The sequence below is a fragment of the Peromyscus maniculatus genome, chromosome 11 (genome assembly GCF_049852395.1).
Source record: "Peromyscus maniculatus bairdii isolate BWxNUB_F1_BW_parent chromosome 11, HU_Pman_BW_mat_3.1, whole genome shotgun sequence".
NCBI lineage: Eukaryota > Metazoa > Chordata > Mammalia > Rodentia > Cricetidae > Peromyscus > Peromyscus maniculatus.
In genome coordinates, this window is record NC_134862.1 from 91,127,002 (window position 1) to 91,150,278 (window position 23,277).

At 43.9% G+C, this 23,277-nt stretch overlaps 1 protein-coding gene across 3 annotated transcripts in view; it reads left to right on the plus strand.

Moving 5' to 3' along the window:
- The window catches only part of Tp53bp2 (tumor protein p53 binding protein 2), a 54,370-nt gene that overhangs the window by 17,105 nt on the left and 13,988 nt on the right, over positions 1–23,277 (plus strand). For 2 of the 3 annotated variants that reach the window (XM_006988598.4, XM_076548119.1), the window contains exons 2-13: positions 3,374–3,521; positions 5,052–5,165; positions 9,593–9,675; positions 11,082–11,183; positions 14,808–14,982; positions 15,488–15,669; positions 16,030–16,194; positions 16,514–16,742; positions 18,033–18,140; positions 18,436–18,584; positions 19,900–20,362; positions 22,104–22,882. In XM_006988598.4, the coding sequence (XP_006988660.1) occupies positions 3,374–3,521; positions 5,052–5,165; positions 9,593–9,675; positions 11,082–11,183; positions 14,808–14,982; positions 15,488–15,669; positions 16,030–16,194; positions 16,514–16,742; positions 18,033–18,140; positions 18,436–18,584; positions 19,900–20,362; positions 22,104–22,882 (2,697 nt within the window). The remainder of the gene's footprint in view (positions 1–3,373; positions 3,522–5,051; positions 5,166–9,592; positions 9,676–11,081; positions 11,184–14,807; positions 14,983–15,487; positions 15,670–16,029; positions 16,195–16,513; positions 16,743–18,032; positions 18,141–18,435; positions 18,585–19,899; positions 20,363–22,103; positions 22,883–23,277) is intronic. The other variant, XM_042258750.2, reaches the window with a different exon arrangement.

Here is a 23,277-nt window from a genome sequence, read left to right on the forward strand (position 1 = left end):
TGTGGAACAGCCTGGAGGACTGCGGTAGAGCGGAGCCTCTGGGCAGAAGTGAGGAGTTGTGAAATTAATGGTGGCGGTGTCGGTGTGGGCAGGACACATGGTCTTGTCTATAGTCAGTGTTGGCTTTTATGGTGGCACCTGATTAAATGGCAGTTCTTAGGGAACATAAAACTCATTTCAAAGAAAAGAGTGTTGGGCTGGAGAGATGGCTCAGCAGTTAAGAGCACTGGTTCCTCTTCCAGAGGTGCTGAGTTCAATTCCCAGCAACCACATCATGGCTCACAACCATCTATAATGAGATCTGGTGCCCTCTTCTGGCATGCAGGCAGAACACTGTATAATATTTATTATATACATAATAAATAAATACATCTTTAAAAAAAAGATGAGTGTTTCAGGGAGGTGCCTTTCCTAAGCACTCTGTAGAACGAATGTGGAGTTCTAATTAGATCTGTCCTGGAAGCCAACAAAACGCCATTGCAGGTTCAGATTGAGGATTTAGCACAGGTACCAGATCGCCACAGCTAGTCTTTACGGGGAAGAAAGGTGTTGGTTCAGGCACTTGCCATTCACACCAGTGTTAGCTCCATGGGGCAGGAACCCCGGGAGGAGCACTTCTCTCATATTCTTATAGTAGTTATGATGCTCTTAAATAACAGAGCCATAGCTGGACAATGGTGGCACACGCCTTTGATTCCAGCACTCGGGAGGCAGAGATAGGCGGATCTTTGTGAGTTCGAGGCCAGCTTGGTCTACAGAGCTAGTTCCAGGACAGCCAGAGCTACACAGAGAAACCCTGTCTCGAAAAACAAAAAACATAACAGAGCCATTGGTTTTCAGAAAGTGAAAGGCTAGATTGCTATTAAATTGGGGTGGCTGGCTAAGTGGAGGACTTCCTAATACCTTCCTGCCAAAAGCATGGACAGCTTGAAGAGTAGAGGATGGGTCAGAAAGAGTTGTGCTCTGACCTTGTTTCAGTAGCCAAGGAGATCACTGCCCTGAGTCTTTTTCTTCATTGAGAAAGAGAAAAGAATACCTGTTCTGTTTGTCTGAGAGTTGGTGTAAGGCTGATGGATAATAATGCCTGTGAAAATAGCAGGCAGGACAGAGTGCACAGAGGTGCTCTTATGTAACAGTGTTTATTTGCTGGCGGGCTGTGTTTAGCGCATCTTCTTCCATCTGGTGTTGCTATAATTTAATAAACAGCGTCAAGTCTCACACTTACAGTGAAGCTTTAAACTTCAGAGAAAGTTTTCGTGTGGGTGGAGTATGGAGAAGTTTTACTCAATACTGTGCCGCTGTCATTAAGTATGCTGGTATTTCTGGCCCAGCAGCAACAGAGTAGCATTCTCTGAGCTTCGTTAATCTTTTTCCCAGTGTTGTTAAGGAGCTGTGTGTAAGGAGCTTCTGTGCTGCCTTGTTGGTTAAGTTGAGGCTTTCTGACTCCACATCTTCATGTGGTACAGTTATCAGAACGCACAGCGCCTGAGATGATTAGCTTGAACACATTCGGTTCATATAGGCGTCTTGACAGCATTCCCCCTTTCTAGGATCTGTTTACTACTTTAACAGAATCCACTTCTACTGTTTCTGGATTACTGTGTATGTGATAGGTGTCTATGTAAGTTAGGACATGCATTTGAAAAGAGTGGAGACAAAGTCCCCAAGGAAATGGGCTTTAGCATAGGAGGAGCAGAGCCCAGGTCCCTCCACATCTTCTGGTCCTCTGTGATGTCTGAGTCAGTTTCTGTCACTGTCCCTCCTCAGTGCTGCCCTTTTACGAAGAGCCTAGTGCAGCTTTCTCGCCGGGATGATGGCCAGAGAAGTTTCAGCCTGCAAGGGTGGTCAGGTGACGTTTGGCAAACCCTCTAGCTCTGTGATGGTAAGGTGTCACTGTGACCAGGTGTGGATTCTACTCACTTTGCTTTTTTTTTTCTATTGTAGTCATAAACCCCATACTTGGTTTATTTGTTTGTTTGTTCAAGACAAGGTTTCTTGGAGTAGCCCTGGCTATCCTGTAATTCGATCTGTAGACCAGGCTGGCCTCGAACTCAGAGATTGCCTGCCTCTAACTCCTGAGTGCTGGGATTAAAGTTGTGCACCCCCACTGCCCAGCTAACCCCGTACTTCCTCCGTGGTCAGCATAGTCTGGTTACTCTGGAAGACAGTCCCTGATCCATTGTTTGTCAAGGCCCATGCTCTCTGCATCCCTTCTTCATCCGGAAGGAAGGTGGGCTAGCTCCTTACAAGTGTTACTCTTCATACTCATGGACAGTTCACAGGGCGCAGGTATTCATGGGATTGGATGATTTGCATTGCCATCAAACGTTGTCTGCAACTTGTTAGTTTCTTCAGCATAGAAATCAACACAATTTTAAAAATAAGTTAATGGGCAGACGTTGGTAGCAGTGCTTTTTAAGATTTTTTTTACTAGGGGAAATATTTACAATGAGTTGTAATTATCTGTTGGACTGAATTTATATACAAGATCAGGTAGGTTTTGGTATACTAGCTAATTTCTGCTTGTTAATGAAATCTCATACTTAAGAGTAGGTATTGGATTTGATTGAAACATTTCAGTTTAAAATTTTTGGGAGTAGTTAATGTATGTACATGATCTAAAAATATGTTTTCCTTCTGTGATCTGGTTCCTGTTTTTTTTTTTTTCCCTCCGAGACAGGGTTTCTCTGTGTAGCTTTGCGCCTTTCCTGGGACTCACTTGGTAGCCCAGGCTGGCCTCGAACTCAGAGATCTGCCTGCCTCTGCCTCCCGAGTGCTGGGATTAAAGATGTGTGCCACCACCGCCCGGCTGGTTCCTGTTTCTTATCCCTCAGCATCAGAATATGTACTCAACTTTATTTTTATAAATCCTTCCAAAAAGAAGTGCACTGGTGTGTGTGTGTTTGTAACATTCACGCCTGAGAGCGAGCTCATCCCATTGAGGCTGAACTTAGTGGGGCCACTGGTGAGTGTAGAGCACTGCAGTCCAGAATTCCCAAACTACACAATCCTCCTGCCTCCGCTTCCTGAGGAGCTTGACTACAGGTGTGCTCTACCTCATCTGGCATGGATGGCATTCTTTAATTAACCCTGAAAGGATTCATGAAAAGATCTCTTTGATGTCTTGGTCTAGCTAAGTTTTTGCTTCAACAGTACAGATGAAACGGACAGACAGAAGTTTGCTTTGCCCTTCCATCGGGAGGCTGCCTGGTGGCTGTCCTGTGGTGGTTCCCGTTCAGTTGGCAGTGTCTGTGGACGGACAGGGACCCAGTGCTGTGGGCCCAGCCAGCCCCCTGCACTTTCTTTCAGGGCCGGGATCTGAGGGGAATGCTATGCGGCAGACACAACAGGTAATGGTTTCCCTCTCTTTCAGATGTTCCTGACAGTGTACCTCAGTAACAGTGAGCAGCACTTCACAGAAGTTCCCGTTACCCCGGAGACAGTCTGCAGAGATGTGGTGGATCTGTGCAAAGAGCCTGGCGAGAGCGACTGCCATTTGGCTGAAGTGTGGTGTGGCTCTGGTATGGACCTGGCTCTCCGTTTGAGTTCTGCTGTCTTCTGTTGCTTTTGGGCTCTTGGATCGACACTGTGGGAACGCTCGTTTTCACCTACAGATAGCAGGATAGGCTGTGCCTTAGGAGGCCATATTTTTGCTCCAACTTTTGGTGACATAATAGAATTCCCCCACCTCCCCCCTTTTTGAGGGACTGTAGAATTGCGTGGTTTGCAGAAAGCAGTTACATGCATCACTGCCGCTGGATGGAGAACCAGGACTGCGTGTTGTTTGTTCCAACCAGGCAGATTAAGTTCCGGGTTAAGTCACAACATTGGCTGCCGAATGCTTGGCTGCCCTGTCTCTGTCCATGTCGTTTATCTGAGGCATTGAGAGATGGTGTCTTCGATTACTGATAAGTGTATAGTTTTCCTAGGACATTTTAACATTCTTATTATAAATTCTACGTGATGTCATTGAGAACTGAGTTTATGCACTTGTCTTCTCAACTAGTACATTGGGTTTTTAAATCCAGCTTCCTTTCCAAAGTGGGAAGTTTATTTGTTTTGTTTTGTTTTTAAATAGCTCAAGATACATTGTTTCTACTGAAGTTCTAGTTATGGTGTATTTAGCTGCATCTGTTTTTCTTCCTAGAAAAGTTATGAGAGCTGGCAGTCTTGCTGCAAAAGAGCTAAATATCTTCTCATTGAAATATTCTTTTTACAAATGAATAAGTTTCACTCTTGACAGTATTTACAGACTGATCCTTTATCTATATTGGGTCTGGGAAGCTGGCTCTGGGTAAAATGCTGCATACGGCATGGGCCTACGTTTGTACCCCAACACTCATGTAACTGGATCTTGCTGCAGGCCCTCTAACCCCCGTGATGGAGTGCAGACGGGATCCCAGGGACTCACTGGCCGGCCAGTTTAGCTAAAATGGGAAAAACTCAAGTTCAGTGAAGAGACCCTGTTTCAAAAAATAAGGAAAGTGGAAAGTGATGGAGGAAGACATCTTGATGTTAGCCTCCACATGTGTACACATGGGCATGCATATCCACACACATGTCACATGTGCATGTATATTATACACCTGTAAATCATTCCCTAAACTCATACAGGAAATAAACTGTAGTAAAGACTTTAAATTAAAACTTGGCCATGAGGCCATTTAGAAAGTTGCTTTTAATTTTTTCTTCATATATTTAAGAGTACATAGAACATTAGTATTAGTGAGGTAGGTCTCTGGCTATGTGGATCACACAAACTGTTGAAACCCTCAGAAATTAAATGGCGTGTTGATAGATAGAAGGAGCCACTGAATTAGACTCTTAAGACCCTGACAACTGATATATACCCATTGTTTCTATTACTTTATCCTGACTTGATAGTGATTGTGTGGAAAAGCTGTGACATACTGTTTTTCTGAGTTCTGTTAATGGAAGAAAAGAGTTATGTGAAATACCAAGTATTTCCTGTATTTGTAACAGAGTTTATGTTAAAGGTATATTTGTTTTTCTTTTACCTGTAGATGATGTCATTTTTTTTTTTCTTTTAGAACGCCCAGTTGCTGATAATGAACGAATGTTTGACGTTCTTCAACGATTTGGAAGTCAAAGGAATGAAGTCCGGTTCTTTCTTCGTCATGAACGCCCCCCTAGCAGGGATATTGGTACATAATATTCTGTGAATCGTAACTAGTGTTGAGGCTTTTGTTTGGTGCGTTGTAGTAGTTGAGGAGAGGCCTGGGACGAGAAGCTGGGAGTTGAGGGGTGAAGGGAAGCTAGGGAATTAGAGCAGGGGGGCAGGTTTCCTCGTCTGGACTTGACTGAGGTGGGGAGAAAAGAGATCTGGCTTGCTTGAGGAAGGGAGAAGTGTGCCTTAGATTTTAATGTGGGAGAAGGGAGTCTGGAAAGCAAGAAGTTGGAGCTAGAGGGAGGAGGATGCTTACTAGATACAGCGGGTCCCCGAAAATGTGTGTCTCCACCTGAGGTTCTCCTCCGAGATAAAAGGAGGAGTCTGGACCTCTTCACACTAACAGGAAAGGGAGAAAACCACACACACCTAAATCCGGGTGTCTGCAGGGGCAGGCTGAGGTGTTTCTCATCTGAAAACATGTGTTTTCTTAGGGGATGGAGATGAAGTCATGTGGAAGTGGTGGTGACGGAGGTGGGTAGACAGACCGAGCTGTTAGGGAGAGGAGAGCATGCGTACTGGAGAAGTAGGTGCCGGAAGCACCACGGCTACCGATGAGAGACTCGAACCCTGTGGTGCTCCCAGGAGTGCTCTGCAGCTCGGGAGGGTATGATGGACGACAGACTGGCCAGGGTTGGCTTTGCCTGGTGGACTTCATGGGACTTGAGTGGTGGTGGAGTGTTTGGCAAGGTGACGTCTAAGTGGGGTGGGTGTCTTAGTGATGTTTTCTGCTGCTGTGATAAAATACCTTGACAGAAGCAACTTAGGGAGGGCCGAGGGTTTATTCTGGTTTACAGGTCAAGGGGTACGTACAGCGTGTTTGGCAGGAAGTCAAACTGGTGGGAGCTTGAAGCAGCTGGTTACCTCACATCCACAGTCAGGAAGCCCGATCATGAATACTGTGCTTACTTCGCTTTCTCCTTTATGCACAATTCAGATTGTTGACCCCGGGAATGGGGCCACTGGAGTTAGCAGGTCTTCAAGCCCTAATTGACCTGATCCAGATGCTCCCCCCAGGCATGCCCAGAGGCTTATTTCATGGGTGATTTCTCGATACTGTTAGGTATCTCACCATGCACTGGGGTAGGGGTGAAAGGATGGGCCTGTGGGAAAGAGTAGATGGCATCTCATGACCGAATCTCATTATTAGATTAACACACAGATGGAGGAGTGGGCGGTCAAAAAGCAGAATGATTAAATATGAGATTTCGGATATGGACCACTTTCCGTGTTTTTTTTTTTTTTTTTTTTCTTCAGGTTAGACCCTGAAAAAGAGCCTGATTTAGAAACAACTTGGCAACAGAACTTAGATGATCTATCTCTTGGGTAGCAGGGTCCCAAATGAAGGCAGACTTGGAGGCCCTAAAAGAATGGGAGGCTAAATCTTCATAACTGATCCAGAGCGGGAGAGGACAGACAGTAAGACACCAAGTGGAGACTGGGCTGCAAGTTGTTTAGACACTGAGAATGTGGCCTTGCCTGTAAGATGCAGATGAACCCCCTTCAGTCGGGGAAGAGCCCTTCTCAAGGGAAGCCACCAGTTGAAACAGGATTACTCCATTTCCAAACATGCTGGGATTTCTAAAGGAAAGTTACGGACAGTTTTCTTGGGAGTAAGAATGTAGATAGCATCTTAATGAGTGGGTAGTTTAACATCCCAGTTTTATTATTTGCTCTTATTTTAATCCAAGTGTCCACATGATACCTGCTCTGAATTGACTTCGTTTGGCGCCTTCTACTCTACCGATGAGAGGTGCTGATACGTCGGGGTTAAGTGGCTTGTCAGGCCACACACCTAGTGGCCGAGCCAAGAGGGAAAACCTGAAGCACCCAGACCAGGCTGACTTACAGCCTTTCGGTTTTACTGGTGTTTGTAATTTTATTTTAAATATGCATAGAGGTATCCTCCCTAAGCCTTCTTTTAAAAATACATTTTAATGGACATTTGCATCATGTTTTTTTTTCTTCTGTATTTACATTACTGTATATATTCTGAATTCTAATAAGTTGGAATTTGGCTATCCATCTCCCAGTTCAAATGTCTTGCTGTGTGCAGCACCAGGTGAATTATTAAGTAGTCTCCCAATGGTGCATTATGCAGTTTCGGAGCGTCTGTAATGTGAGAAATAAAGTGTTAACTAAGACAAAGGAGCTGTTTGCACACTGTTGCAAACACCAGTGCCACACAGCGTTTAGACTAGTGGAGAGCAAGGTGGCTTTCCAGTCTGCTGTAGGCGGGCCTCTGCTTCCCTGTTTAGTTCAGACTGCTGAGGATTAGGAGACTGATAATGTGCACCGCCAGCTAAGACTGTGACCCACAATGTGTTTGAAATTGTTTGTAAAATTTTCACTTTTTACTCTTAATTCTGTAACTGGCTAAAATAAAAGCTAGTTGAATGTTTTTTCCCTGAGACAGAAAAGAAAGCAATTATTTGTACTGTAGAAAATATTTTTCTTACAGAGATACTATAATAAATTATTCAGGTTATTGTATTAGAGAGTCAAACAGCATTTAAAAGCTGACATTAGAGTTACATACTGAGTGTAATGCTTGGCTCTGAGGCTAGCTTGTCATATTTATTTATGTTTAAACATATTAAAGTTTCCTGATAGTTATAATAGATATTTGATTCAAAGATGTATGTGGTGTTATATTGTGTACCCTAATAAATTTTGGCTGAAGATCAGAGAAAAGAACAAGCTACTAGATTAAACATAGCCAGACAGTGGTGGCATACGCCTTTAATCCTGGCACTCGGGAGGCAGAGATCCATCTAGATTTCTGTGATTTCAAAGCCACCCTGGACTACATGAGATTGACTCAGTCTAGGAGACAAAACAGAGCAGGCAGTGGTGGCACACACATTTAACCCCAGGAAGTGATGGCTGGGTGGAGTATATAAGTATATAAGGTATATAAGACATGAAGAGAAAGGAACTAAAGCCTTTTCGGCTGAGGAACCCCTTTCGGCTAGAGGCCTTTTCAGGCTGAGGAGTCCTAGATGTAAGACGTGGCTTGTTCCTTTGTCTCTCTGATCTTTCAGCATTTACCCCAAGGTTTTTATTATAAGACCTTAAGAAATTCGAGCAACAGAAATGGTTGTCTTAAAATCTCTCAGGTAATTGTAATGATTATTTTAATTTCTGGAAAATATGGATATGAGTTTAACACATTTTAAAAGTTATCTTTGTTGATATTTCATATATGTATTAGTTTAAATTTGTTCCTTTATTGTGCATTGAGTAGTGCCAAGATACATGTTTTGGCTTGAAACTCTTTTTGGTCAGAAATGCAGAGTAGTCATTAGTTTTTAGTTAGACTTTCTCAAATCAAGAGAAATGGAAATATTTTTCATAAATTAATGAGGATATACTTCATAGTATACTTAGGAATTTTCACAGAATGTCCCAATAAATAAAATTATCAAAATACCACTGGATCTGTTTTTAAATACAAGGTTTTTTTTATATTTTTATTTTTAATTTTTCACTGTTAATGAATACAGAGGTGGACTGATTGCATTTTTAAATTATTTCTTTTATTGAACACCTCCCCATTCCTGTACTAAGAAAGCATTGAAGCATTGAACTAGCATCCTGTTCATGCCAGGAAAGCACTCTACTACTGAGCCATCTCCATATACTCCAGCCTGCTTACATGTTTAAAAATTGCACATATATATTTAATCCATATATATATATATATGTATGTATGTATGTATGTATGTATGTATATACATTTGTGTGTGTCCGTGAACGCTGCATGTGTGTGCGCTCATTTCCTGGTATGCATGTGTGCTCGTGCTGTGGCATGTATGTGGAGGTCAGAGGAAAACTTAGGAAGTCAGTTCTCTTTTTCCATCCTGTGGGTCCGTAGAATCAAACAGCTGGTTGGGCTGGTGGCAAACACCTTACTAGTCTGTTGAGATGTCGCTGGTTCTCTCAGCCCTCCTTTCATTTTGAGATAGGCAGGGTTTGAACTTGGACTTCTCATGGTTGAGCCTCCTGAGGAGCTGAGATTATAGGCTTGTGCCACCAGGTTCCTCTGAAGCTCTTTCAGTTCTTTACTGCATGGTCTAGAACTAGGAGGAACAACTAGAAGCAAATGGTACAAATTACCTGGAGTCACAGGTGCAGTAATTTCTCGCTGTTGTTGAGTGAATCAAGCAGCTTCCTAGGGAACAGGTGGAATGTGAGCTTCCTTAGTGCAATTCATTGTTTCAGATAATTGCGTTTTCAAAACAAGCCTAATTATGAGACCTGAACTCTATTGCTGTTAGAAGATACTTTAAATGTACAGTCAACTCAAGAATCAGATAGCAGTAAAACAAGGCAGAAAGGAACTGCTGTGTGGAACTTCTCTCAACTCTAATGTTAATGCCTCGTTTCTGAATCTGTATTTAGTGAGTGGACCAAGATCCCAAGATCCAAGTGTAAAAAGAAATGGTGTAAAAATTCCCGGTGAGCATCGGAGAAAGGAGAATGGAGTAAGTGGTTCTTTTTTATCTTATTATATGCCACAGTGATATGCCTTTAAACTTTAAATCTCACTCATTGTTATTTTCTTATTCAGTGGATCAATAAAGACCACCTTTTCAAGGCTGTTGCTTCTTTTAACATAAAACAATTGTTACTTATTTGTGGGGACTAGGTCAGAGGGGTATCAGATCCCCTGGAGCTGGAGTTACAAGCAGTTGTGAGCTGTCTCCTGTGGGTGCTGGGAATTGAACTTGGGTCCCCTCTGCAAGAATGGCATGTGTTCTTAGCCACCAAGCCACCTCTTTAGCCCCTTAAATATTTTCATAGATATTTCCATGATTCTTGTATGGCTATTACTCATAAGAAGCTAGCTGTTGAATACACCATCTATTCACAAAAAAATAAATGTTTAGCAAGTTCCAGGAAATATTTGGTGATTTTATTTGTTGTTATAATTACTTTTAGAAAAATGGAAAATTATTAATTAATGATCTTGCTGTTTTATATGAATTGAAACATCTTGGCATACCTTTGAAGGTATTCTTTTCAGATCCCAGAACTTTGGATATCAGTCTGGATTTCCTGAGTTATCTTACTCTGTTTTATAGTTAATTTTTGCCAGAGTTCCAGGTACTTGCTGTACATTCCCTCAAGTGCATCCTGTTCTGTTCTTTGATTGACAGTTAGTTATCTTACTGTGATGGAGGCCAATGGAGAACGACAGGAATGTCTTAGTCAGTAGCAGACTTTTCTAACTGTGACCTAACACATAATCCCTCAATTGGTGTTTACTTTCCCAGAGGAAGGTTTATGTAAGTAGAACTGAGATACAACAAATTGCCCCCTTTTTTTGAGTCAAGGTCTTACTGTGTAGCCCTGGTCAGCCTGGAGGGCCTCCTTGTATAGATCAGGCTAGCTTTGAACTTGTGACCATCCTCTGGCCTCTGGATCTTGAGTGCTGGGATTACAGGTGTAAGCTATCATAACTAACTTTAGACTGTTTTTTGGAGATTGGAAAGCAGTAACTCTTGCCTCAGCCCCCCAGTGCACTGCCAGGCCCAGCCAGTGGTGCTTTATGTTGAGGTCATGTTTTGATGGCTATGTTCTAGGTTTGCTGTGGACACCCTAGTACTGTGTTTATACAGCCACAGTCTACTGTCTAATGTAAATTAACCACAGGACAGAGTAACTCTGAATTCTTGTTTGTGTTTCTGAGCAAACTATTTAAAATGTACAGCTTCAAAAATCATTGGCCTGTATGTTAGTATGTTTTATATCTTAATAAATGAACTCAGTGAATATTAAAGTAAAAATTAATACCCAAATAATTTTGTTATGATTAGTTTAGATGGAGCTTTTAAGCAGGCCTCTGAACATAATATGGAAATAGATGGTGGTGTGTTTCCATTTGTAGGTTAATAGTCCTAGGATGGACCTGACGCTTGCAGAACTTCAGGACATGGCATCTCGCCAGCAGCAGCAGATTGAGGCCCAGCAACAAATGCTGGCTACTAAGGTAGAGTCTTCACAGACCTCATCACTTACTGCTGTTGATGTCTTTGTTGAACCTGTTCACAGGGCCCTGCTTATTGCGGTAGTAGCCTCTCGCTCACATAGGAACTGATGTTATCACCCCAAGTTACCTGCTGTGTGATTTTCTTCAGCATTTTTCAGAAAGCCTTGTATCATTTTAGTTCAGGGTTTTCCTGACCTAATTTTTGTTACTATTTTTTTTTTTTTCTTTTTGAGTTAGTTGCCTGTCTCTGTTACCTAAGCTGATCTCAAACTTTTGGTCCCAAGTGATTTCCGCCTGCCTCTGGCTCCTGAATAGCTGGGATTATAGACCTTACACCACTCTGTCTGACTTGATCCTTGCTTTTGATAAAGGCTGACTGCCCTGTGCTGGGAGTCAGGGAGAGGGAAGTTAGGAAGAACACTTCCCTTTGCTCCCTGGAGCTCACCTGTGCTGCAACAGGAACAACTTGAACATCTGCTCAAGCCATCACTGTCTTCTGCTGCTTGGCCCCAGTGCAAAAGAGGTGTTTTATTCAGAATCCTAGTCCTGGCCTTGAATAAGAAAAATTGCCCTCAGTTACTATCAAAACTAGTCTCTCTCTGCTGCGTCTGCCAGCCACAGGCTTAGAATCTACAGCAGATGCCAGCAGACTTTGCTCCTTAGAGCTGTAGTAACAGTCTTAGCCTTTGTGTGCACACCACTCTGTCTACATAGTGGTTAGTCAGCTTTGCCTGTGAGCAGCCACAGATGTGTGTGGTGTGTTCCAATGAAGCTTTACTTATGAAAACAGCAAATTAGGGCCTTAGGAAATGGCTTAGTTGGTAATGTACTTGTCCAAGTTTGAGGATCTGAGTTTGGATCTCAGAACCCATGTGAAGCGGGATTTGGTAACTATATCTGTGACCCCAGCATTCCTATGGTGAGATGTCCCCATCCCCATACACATGCAGCTTGCTGGGAGAAGAGAAAGATTGATTGATTTAAAACAAAAAACTCAAAACAAACAAAAAACCCAAAAAACTCGGCAAGCTGGTCTCATCTTCAGGTTCTACATTGTCAACCCTTAGTCCACACACTCAGGATCCTTAAATTAGCAGTCTTTTAGTGACTGGAAGCTTGCAGAAGCTGAATTAGCCACATGATGACTCAACAGGTTACCACTGAACATTACAGGTAATGGCTGGGAGATCTTTTAGCTATTCCCACCATGAACTTTGCTCTTGCATGTAACATTTCCATGCCGTCGTATGTACCCGTTTCTACTTGTAGGTGATAGCCGGCACCATGGGCATCGCTTCTCAAACTGGACCTAATCATCTAGGTCCAGTTTGGGATCTAGCTAAGAAACAGTTTTCTGATTCAGAGTTTGGAGCCTGAGATCCCACACTTCTAAAAGCTTATTGTAAAAATAAGCTGTTATGCTATCACAGTGTGTAGGGAGGACATACCTTCATCTAAACAGTTGATCATTGCAGAGTAAATCTCTAGTCTCAAGACCTTCACTTTGAAAGTCCATGTTATTTACATGTTTTAAGCATATTTGGAGATGGTTACCTTTGATTGTAGATTCTGTAACTGGTGTTTTAAAATTATAAAGTAATACAAATAAATTTTGCATAACTGCAGCTCCGCCCCCCCCCCCCAACAGAGTTTCTCTAGAGCTTTGGAGCCTGTCCTGGAACTCACTCTGTAGACCAGGCTGGCCTCGAACTCACAGAGATCCGCCTGTCTCTGCTTCCTAAGTGCTGGGATTAAAGGCATACACCACCACTGCCCGGCCTAACTGCAGTTTTCTAAAAGTGTTACCTCCTTGGCTCTTTACAGTTCCTACCCATGGAGTATATAATATATAAGAGACTCCTCAGAGAGGAGTATTTCTATTTTCTATTTAATCCTTGTCACAGCAACAAGTAGTTGTTAACACTCATTTCCCATGTTACAGGTGAAGAAAGAAATGTGTGTGTGTCCGAGATCTCATAGGAATTCATAGTTTAGTTTGGGTTCGAATCTGAATTTGAATTCATATCCTCTACATTTAACTACTTTTTTTTATGTTGCCTCCCAACTCAAATGGGCTCCTTAAAATTAGCCTCTTTTTTAAGTTAGTGTGCATGCATACATTCGCATGTGTGAACACGCATGTGCTTGTGTTTTCCTGTATGCATATCTCTGCAACTCAGAGGAAAACTCTTGAGAGTTGGTTCTCCTTCTACCATATGGGCTTCAGAGATTTAATCAGTTTCTTAGGCAAGTACCTGTCCTTAGCGGACCAAGTTAGCTTCTTATAGACGGCATCTGGGGGCAGAAAGACGGCTCACTTGGGAAGTGGCTGCTGTGACAGTCTGAGGAACTGGGTGGATCCTCAGCACTCGTGTAACAGCTGGGCACAGGGCAGCCTGTGTGACCATTAGCACTGGGAGGGACGATGACGGGACAGGCGGATCCCTACAGCTCGTTGGCCACCTCGTGTGGCCAGTCCAGGTCCAACGAGTAACTCATTCTCTCCCTGAATAATCCCCCTCCTCCAGGGCTCAGGGACTGATGCAGAAGAGGGGCCAAAAGACTGTAAGAGCCAGAGGCGGTGGGAGACGACAGGGAAATGTTTTCTAGACACAACAGGGCACTAACGATGCGAACTCATTGCAGTTATGACAACATGTATAACATCTGTGCAGTCTCAAGCCAGACAAAATCCCCTCTTGGAGAAGGGAGGTGGGCATGCAGTCCCACCCCGGGGCTGGGGTGGAGGTGGTGTCAGTTGATGGCTTCTGGGAGAAGGGAGTGAGTTTTCCTTAGGGTTACGGGTTAGCCGCCCTCCTGTGGAAGGCACACATCCAAGAGTACTTGAGCAGCACAAGCTGTACTGGATCTTTTTTAAGGAGGGGAGAAGGCTCCGCAGTTCAAAGCATGCACTGTTCTTCCAGAGAGCCTGAGTTCTGTTCCCAGCACTCATGTCAGGTGACTTAGAACTGCCTATAACCCCGGCTCTGAGGGCTCAGAATCCCTCAGCCTCTGCAGACACCTTCGTTCATGTGCACGTAGCCCCACACAGATAGCATACATGTTATTAAAAATAAATCTTCTTTTAATAAAAAGGGACACAAAGTTGGGTAGGTAGGGAAGGGGGCGTAGCTCTGAGAGGATTGGGGAAAGATTGAATATGATCAAAATTCATCACACAAAACTCTTCAAAGAACTAATAAAAATGAGGGGAAAAGGTGATCAAGGAAGACATCCAATGTTGACCTCTGACCTTCCATGCCTGCACACATACACATATGCACATGTATATACTCACATGTACACTACCCATACGATCTATTTTACAAGCAATTCTTTATGAAACCACTTCCAGGATTACTGCTTGCTTACTATGTAGGAACTACTTGGATTAAAAATACAAATTTCCAAGTCTTCCCTCCAAGAGCTTCGAGGGTGGGCCCGGAGTGTGTGTTTCGAATACTGCCCAGGTGATTGTGACAGCATGCAGGCTATGTGGGGAGAGCAGAACTGTTACAGGAACGCTAGCCTCGGCCTGCGAGGGTCGGGTGAGGTTATGTTGAGGTTGGTAGTGTGCCTGTGTAAAATGACAGGCCCAGTGAATGCTTCTTTTTCTGTCTTTAGGAGCAACGCTTAAAGTTTTTAAAACAGCAAGATCAACGTCAGCAGCAACAAGCTGCTGAGCAGGAGAAACTTAAGAGGCTCAAAGAGATAGCTGAAAGTCAGGAAGCCAAGCTTAAGAAAGTGAGAGCGCTGAAGGGCCACGTGGAGCAGAAGAGGTTGAGCAACGGGAAGCTAGGTATGTGCGTGCGTGCGCGCGCGCGCTGTTGCGAGTTCCTCTTGGTTGATGTTAGCATTGAGTGTTTTAAAAAATGTAAAATTACATTTTTAAGTTATATTTTATCCTAAATTCTTGATCAAGAATTTGATGAAAATAAGGATTTTTGTTTATGTGGTACCTCCAGTTATTAAATTGACATATTATTAATAATTAAAGTTTTAGTGATTCAGTCGCTCTACCATTATAAAAGTGAGATCAAAAGTTCTAAAGAAATTTGATTTCCAAAATTGAGAGTTTAATGTTTACTTTATTCACTGTGTAAATTCTTCAGAGCCTTCAAATGTCTGTATCTAGACAATAATGCAGCTGTTCATTGATTTCTGTTGTTTCTAAAAGTAGGTTGGTCCTAGGACATTCTCAAAGAGTTCTCTACTTATTAGAAAGTTCATTATAAAGCTTGGTTGCCTGGCAAGTAGTTCATTCTTATTTTTATTTTCACCCGTGGTCATTCTCTCTCTTCCAGTGGAGGAAATTGAGCAGATGAATAGCCTGTTCCAGCAGAAACAGAGGGAGCTAGTTCTGGCTGTGTCAAAAGTGGAGGAACTTACAAGGCAGCTCGAGATGCTTAAGAACGGCAGGATCGATGGCCACCATGACAACCAGTCGGCCGTGGCTGAGCTCGACCGTCTCTACAAGGAACTGCAGGTAGGCCGCCCTCTCAGTGCAGCACGAGCTCCGCCCCAGAAACAGAAACTTCCCAGATGACTGGAACTTTGGACTTGAGATGCTTTTCCTCAAGGTGGGTGGAAGTGGGAGGCCTAAACCCCAAGAACCCAGAATAAACTTTAAGATGCCTCAAACAGGAAATTTGAGGCATAACCACAGCCAGTGGTCAGGCACAGATGTCGCTGAAGTTTAAACCAGGAGATGAGGTGTGCAGAGAGGTGGAAGCAAGCCCCTTACATTTTTAGAAATTCTGTAATAGTTAACCATGTGATTGCCTCCTGGAGGTGCTTTTCTTTCCTTCCCTTGGTTATCTTTGTGTTTCCGTCCTGTTTTGTTCAGTTAAGAAACAAACTGAACCAAGAGCAGAATGCCAAGCTGCAACAACAGAGGGAGTGTTTGAACAAGCGCAATTCAGAAGTGGCAGTCATGGACAAGCGAGTTAATGAGCTCAGGGACCGGCTCTGGAAGAAGAAGGCCGCGCTGCAGCAGAAAGAGAATCTCCCGGTGAGCCGGTGGGCTGTCTGACTGGGGAGGGGGCTGCCCTGGGCCTGGGGAGGGGGCAGCAGCTGCGTCGGGAAGACAGTGCAGGGTGAGTCTGCAGAGGATGGTCTGGGACTGTTCACCCTTTGTTTACGTGTGCTGCTTAGCTTCCCCTTCTAAGACTTGCAGCAAGGTTGTGTGAGTTCGTTGTGGAGTAGTTCTGTTGGGACTTTTTATAGACTGGCTAAATTCCAAAACTGCTCATTCTGGAATTGTCATTCTTTTCTGAATTGGTCCTCTAGTAAGACATGCAATATTAAAAGATGTGTGCTTTTTAACCAAGGTTTCACCTGATGGAAATCTTCCCCAACAAGCAGTGTCAGCCCCGAGTCGGGTGGCCGCCGTCGGCCCGTACATCCAGTCATCTACTATGCCACGGATGCCCTCCAGGCCCGAGCTGCTGGTGAAGCCAGCCCTGCCCGATGGGGCTTTGGTGATGCAGTCAGCAGAGGGGCCGATGAAGATACAGACACTGCCCAACATGAGGTCTGGGGCTGCTTTGCAAAGTAAAGGTAAAGTTTAGCTCTCCCTGTGCCACTGTATTTGCCAGCTGGAGTGTTTTAAAAAGGTGTTTTCGTATTACCGACTTTCAGATTCTCCAGTTCCTTATTCTTTGCTAGTGATTGTAAAGAAGACAGTTCTACTCAGGATAACATCAGAGTTATTTCAGAAATGTCCTTACTGGATGTGTGGCGTTCACCTTTAAGTCCAACACTTTCTGCAGAGGTTGAAGCAGGAAGATTGTGTGTAGTTAGAGGCCTATGCATTGGTGCATTATCTCACAAAAGGAAGTAATCCTTGTTAGGAAGGAAATTTTGATCTGAGATCTTTTGTCCTGTGCGAAGAGACTGTATACACATATCAGTAATGCCAGTTTTACAGAGGCAAGTTGTGAATCCTCTTTCTTTGGAACAGTGTTAAGAATTCATGAGCTCTTATGCATGAGCATTGCTTGCTGACAGGTTTTGGAATGAAAGTAAACACTTGGAGGTGTAAAGGTGGGGAGAGCAGAGGCCCTTGCCTTAGTCAACTTTGCCTTCTGTATCATGGGTATGGAGAGGTGCAAACCAGAATTTCATAATGGAAGGATAAATAATGGCAGAGTTTCAGGAAGTGCAGGGTCCAAACATTCTTTTCATTCAGATAACCATTATTTTTTCTTCTTCCCATTGTTATATGAAAAAATAAATTATTTGTTGTTTTGCCATAATTATTACTATGAAGCATTGTTGTTGTTTTTGAGGTAGGCTCTAAATATTTATAGACCAGGCTGGCCTTGAACTCACAGAGATCCACCTCCCTCTGTCTCCCAAGTGCTGAGATTAAAGGCATGTGCTACCACTCCTGGCTGGCATTTGAAATTTAGATACCAGTGTAGAAAAATCATGAATACCCTAAATAGTGAAAGCTGGGTTGGAGTTCATGGGCACACATTTACCAATCCATCACTAAGGCATTGTTTGTAAGATCTGTCTCATGTGCTTCCATCTGCTGTGGTGGAAATTGTTTTGTGGGTGATGGCCATGCTTCCTCACACAGTCAAAAGTAATGACTAGGGCTTCTCTGGCTCAGGCCAACTTTTCCTTTGCTTTGGCTACTTTTTAAACTATTTGAGTAAGGTGGGAAATCTAAAAGAAAAAACAAAACCTGACATAGGTATTTTCTAAATAAATTTGCTGGGAGGCTGTGTGCCCAAGCTGTAAAGCTGTTTTTTTTTTTTTTTTTAAGAGATTAAAAGTCTTAGCAGCAAAGTGAAATGTCTTTAGAATGTGAGTGACTTGTGGCTGCTTTCTGCATTCTAGGCTCTAAAACTCACCCAGCTGGCCCTGATTGGAATCCCTCCAATGCAGAGCTCTTACCCAGCCAAGGCTCCCCTGTACCCCAGACCACTGGGAGTGCCCTGGACCAAGGTGAGGTTTGTTTGTGCTTTGATTCTAAGAGGTATTTTTGTACTTTTTCTAGGGAGCTTGTTTTTTGTTAGCTTAAGACCAGCAGCAGTTCCTTTATATGATTTCCTAACTTAACTCAGGAACTAAGATATTAGCATGTAGTATTTGGGTTATTTTTTTTAACAGCTTAAAATAAAAATATGAGAGTACTTAGTAGGTACAGTGTTCAGAGAGATCTAGAAGAAAGAAACAGGTGAAAAGTAGTTTTATTCCAACCAGCTTGAATGTCAGGGTGGGGTTTTCTTTTTGTCTTCAGTTGATGATGGGGAGATCTCTGTGAGGGAGAAGGAGAAGAAAGTGCGCCCCTTTTCCATGTTTGACACAGTGGACCAGTGTGCTGCCCCGCCCTCCTTTGGTACGCTGAGGAAAAACCAGAGCAGTGAGGACATCTTGCGGGATGCTCAGGTATTTAGTGCTCCTCAGTTGCTACTACCTAATGTGTTTCTCTAGAGCATTTTTAAAGCAAAGACTTTAAAATACTGTCTTTGAGGGAGAGCAGAAGAAATACAGTATGTGGACCATTAGGAACTATAACAGGAGTCTGCTGTTTAGATAGGATTGAGCACTCCCTTCTTGGGGATGGTGCATATTTGCTTCTGGGTCACAGGTTTTTGTGATTCTCTGAAGTGGGTAAGTACACAGAAGAAAGTGTTCATGGTGCCCAGGTGTTTTATTTCCTTGAAGTCTGGTGTGCGAACATGGCGGCTCCTGCCTTGTTCCCAGCCCTGGAGATGCTGAGGCAGAAGGGTTGGCATCAAATTTGAAGCCAGTCTGGGCTACAGAGTAAATTTCTGTCTCAGAGAGTGAAGACGGAACAAAAACCCATGATGAAATCTAGAGCCGAGGCTGTATCAAAGACATGGTGTGAATCTCTAGTGATCTTAGGATCTTAAATTAGGATGAGTGGACCTGTGGGTGAACGCTGCAGGTTAGGTGGGTTTTCACGTGTTCGGCATTGCAGACAGCTCGGGGATTGCTTCTTTTGGAATGGTGTTTTGAAACTTGGTTTTACTCTGACCTCAAACTTGTGATCCTCCTGCCTTAGCCTGCCAAAGGTTGAGTTTACAGTTAAGATTGTATGACATTTGGATGTACAAGAATATTTTTATGTATTGATGCCATCTGTGGAAATGAAAAAAGGCAGTAAAGAGTTGTGCCCAGCTAGGAAGCAAGACTAGGAAGGAAGTCATGGGGTTGGGGGAGGAATTGGATTATATCACTGTAAGTCCCTTATTAATCTGATTTAAAGCTTTAATGGTTTTAAAATGTAGAAGCAATATTTTGTCTGCTTTTCATGAGTGTGTATCTAGTGTGCAGAAGTATATGTATGTGTATATGCATGTTCAAGTGTGTGGGTGCATATGTGTGCCCCTGGGTGTGGAGGTCCAGGGTTGATGTTGGGAATTTTCTTCAGTTGCTTTTCTTCCTTGTTCTTTGAACTAGGGTCTCTCAATCATACCCAGAGCTTGCTGGGATGGCTAGTCTCACTAGACAGCTTGCAGGCTGGAATTATGGTTGAGCTCCCACTCAGCATTTACGCAGGTTCTGGGAGTCCAAACTGTAGTCCCCTTGGTGCGTGGCAACTGCTTTAGCCCTTGAGCTAGCTGGAGCCCCGAGAGCTGATGTCTGTGCTTGTTTGTGAAGTGAGCTGATAGGGTGTTTTGTATAATTTTGTACAGTATTTTCACCACCTTGCTGTGTGTGGACATATGTGTTACAGGCTGCAAATAAAAATGTGGCCAAAGCTCCACCTCCTGTTCCTGCAAAGCCAAAACAGATTAATTTGCCTTACTTTGGACAAACGAGTCAGTCAACTCCTGACATGAAGCCAGATGGAAATCCTCAGCAATTGCCAATAGCTGCTCAATGCATGGGAGCTAAGCTCAAGCCAGCAGGGCCACAGCCAAGGGTGCTGCTGTCTCCGGGTGCACCTTCAGGTGGCCAAGACCAAGTCCTCTCTCCAGGATCTAAGCAAGAAAGTCCTCCTGCTGCTGCAGTCCGCCCCTTTACGCCCCAGCCTTCCAAGGACACCTTCCCTCCAGCCTTCCGAAAACCCCAGACTGTGGCAGCAAGCTCCATCTACTCCATGTATACCCAGCATCAGGCGCCAGGAAAAAACTTCCAACAGGCTGTGCAGAGCGCGCTGACAAAGACACACCCCAGAGGCCCCCACTTTTCAAGTGGTAAGGTTCTATTTCTATTTTTAAGTGTGTGTGTGGGGGGGAAGTGTGTGCAAGAGTGCACTTAAAAGAGCAAATGCACGTGCCAGTGTGCATGCAGAGGTCAGAGGACAGCTTTTGGAAGTCACTTCCCTCCTTCCATCGAGAGTTCCAGAGATAGCACTCAGGCTGTCTGTCTGGCTTGCGTGGTAAGAGCTTTCATACACAGCCATCTCACCTAGCCCTTTGATTCTTGATTTCATTTTTACCTGTGTGGAGTTTGGGCTTAAGTCCTGTGCCAAGCTGCCAGCAGACAGTAAAATGCCGGGTCTCTTAGGCTGAAGCAGTTCTAAGGATTTTAACTGGGACTCTGGTTAATCTGGTTAATGGAGTGCCCGCCACATGTCAGCTGCTACAGTAGTCACTGCAGACACTGCACAGTGTCCTAGTTTCATATCGATGACTATGCTAGAAAACCCTACAAAGGCAACCAAGGAGGAAAGCGTTCCTTAGCTTGTAATTCCAGGTTACTCTTTATCGCTTCGGAGAAGTTGGGTCAGAAACGCACGCAGCTGTTCACATTGTATTCACAGCCGAGAGTGGAGAGAAATGACTGAGCCCACGCTCTCTGCTTGTTCTCTTTCTTCTGTCCTACACAGTTCAGGACCTCTGTCCAGGGACAGTTAGACACAGTGGGCTGGGTCTCCCACATCAGTTAACAATCGGAGTCCTCACAGACAGGCCCACAAGCCAGCCCGATCTAGACAGGTCCTCAGTCGTGCCTCTCTTCAAAGGTGATTGTAGGCTGTGGCAAGGTGACAGTTAAAAGCTAGCCCTCCCAGATGCGTTGCGTCTCAGTTCTGAAGGCGCTTGCTGATGTGGGAAAGACAGGGTCACAGGTGTTGCATGGTGCGGAAGGAAGGCCGCAGCTTTACTAGTGCTGGACTATTCTTGGCACACAGAGGGTGCCGGGACAGGTACATGGTCTCTTGATTTTTAAAAGCAACATTCTTTTGTGTTTTAAATTGTTCTAGTAAGGATACCACCACTGAGTAAATATGAAACCATAATAAAATTAGTTTGTGTTAAACGTGCAGTTTGGATGTTTGAGTTTTTTTTCTGACTCGGTTATATTATAAGGCTAGGATACAATTGACCATGACTTAATTGATTGAAAATGCCTTTTTAGTTATGAAATAGGCATATAATGGTGGTTCAAAGCTACCATAACAGATACTAAAGTACCAGCGTAGTCTTTTCATTAATCCTTGCTAATATAATTTGGAAATCAGGTCATTTTGACGTCATAGGACTGTTTCAGGGGAATGTTTTTGGGGAAGACAAGTGGTTCTCAGTTTTGTGAGCTGAGTATGATTTCTCACATTGATCTACATTTGAATAGTGTGGAAGGTGGGTAGTATGTGTTTAGACTTAGTCTGGATATGTGGACAGATTACCAGTTTTCCTTGACGCCATGCCACAGTCTGGGGCTTCTGGAAATCAGCCATGCCTTTCCTTCTTACTGTTTCATGGGACAATGGTGCATGTTATAATCAATGAACATTTTGATTCTGTAGTAAAGCTTGTTACGCAAAGATGAAATCCTTGCTTTGTCTTTGCTGTTTTAAGAAATTAAATGTATGGGGGGCGGGGATAATGTAGTAACTATGAAGCAAAGAGAGACTTCACTTACATTAGCTGTTTCCTTACCAGTTTTGTTCAGTTGGCACTAACGGGCCTTTTCCTTTCCGTCTTCTCTGACCAGTGTACGGCAAGCCCGTGATAGCTGCTGCTCAGAATCCACAGCAGAACCCAGAGAACATTTATTCCTGTAACCAGGGCAAGCCCGGCAGTCCAGAACCTGAGGCAGAGCCTGTTTCTTCAGCTCACGAGAGCCATGAAAATGAAAGGATTCCTCGACCACTCAGCCCAACGAAATTACTGCCTTTCTTGTCTAATCCTTACCGAAACCAGAGCGATGCTGACTTAGAAGCTCTGCGGAAGAAACTGTCTAATGCACCAAGGCCATTAAAGAAACGTAGCTCCATAACGGAACCAGAAGGCCCTAATGGGCCAAATATCCAGAAACTTTTGTATCAGAGGACCACCATAGCCGCCATGGAGACCATCTCGGTCCCATCGTACCCGGCAAAATCGCCGAGCTCAGTGACTGTCAACACGGACAGTCCCGTAGAAATCCCCAACCCGTATTTACATGTGGAGCCCGAGAAAGAAGTGGGTTCTGTGGTTCCCGAGCCATTGTCCCCAGACGATACGGGGAGTGCCAGCACGGAGAACAGTGGGCTGCCAGCTCCTTCTCCAGGCCTCGACTATGTGCCTGAAGGAGCCACAGACAGCAGTCCAGGTCTCCAGAATAGCACAGAAGACACAAACCCAGAGGCCCCCCATTTACTGGAAGTATACCTAGAAGAATACCCACCGTACCCTCCCCCTCCTTATCCTTCTGGGGAGCCGGAGGGGTCTGAAGAAGACTCTGTACGCATGCGCCCTCCTGAAATCACCGGGCAGGTGTCATTGCCTCCTGTAAGTAATGTAGTGTCCCATCTTCATTTAGAAGACCTTCCTTGTAATGCTCATCATGGTGGCTTTATTCTTCTCTAGTTTGCCTTTTTATCTTATGATCCTTTGGCATGATGTGGATCTTTGTATTCTGGCTTTTGACAGGATTGAGACTCATTCATGCTGAGCTATATATTCAATTCTCTTTTTATTTTGAGAGTCTCAGTTGCCTAGACAGACCTTTTGCCTCTGGAGTAGCTGAGATACAGATTTTGTCCATCAAATCAGGCTCAGGGTGGGAGTTAATAGATGCGGTGACATTAATTATGAGAAACACTGCTATATTTTGGTGTGTGTGTATGTGTGTACACGCGCATGTGCATGCAGGTTCTTTATAAAGGGAACAGATTTTTGTTCTT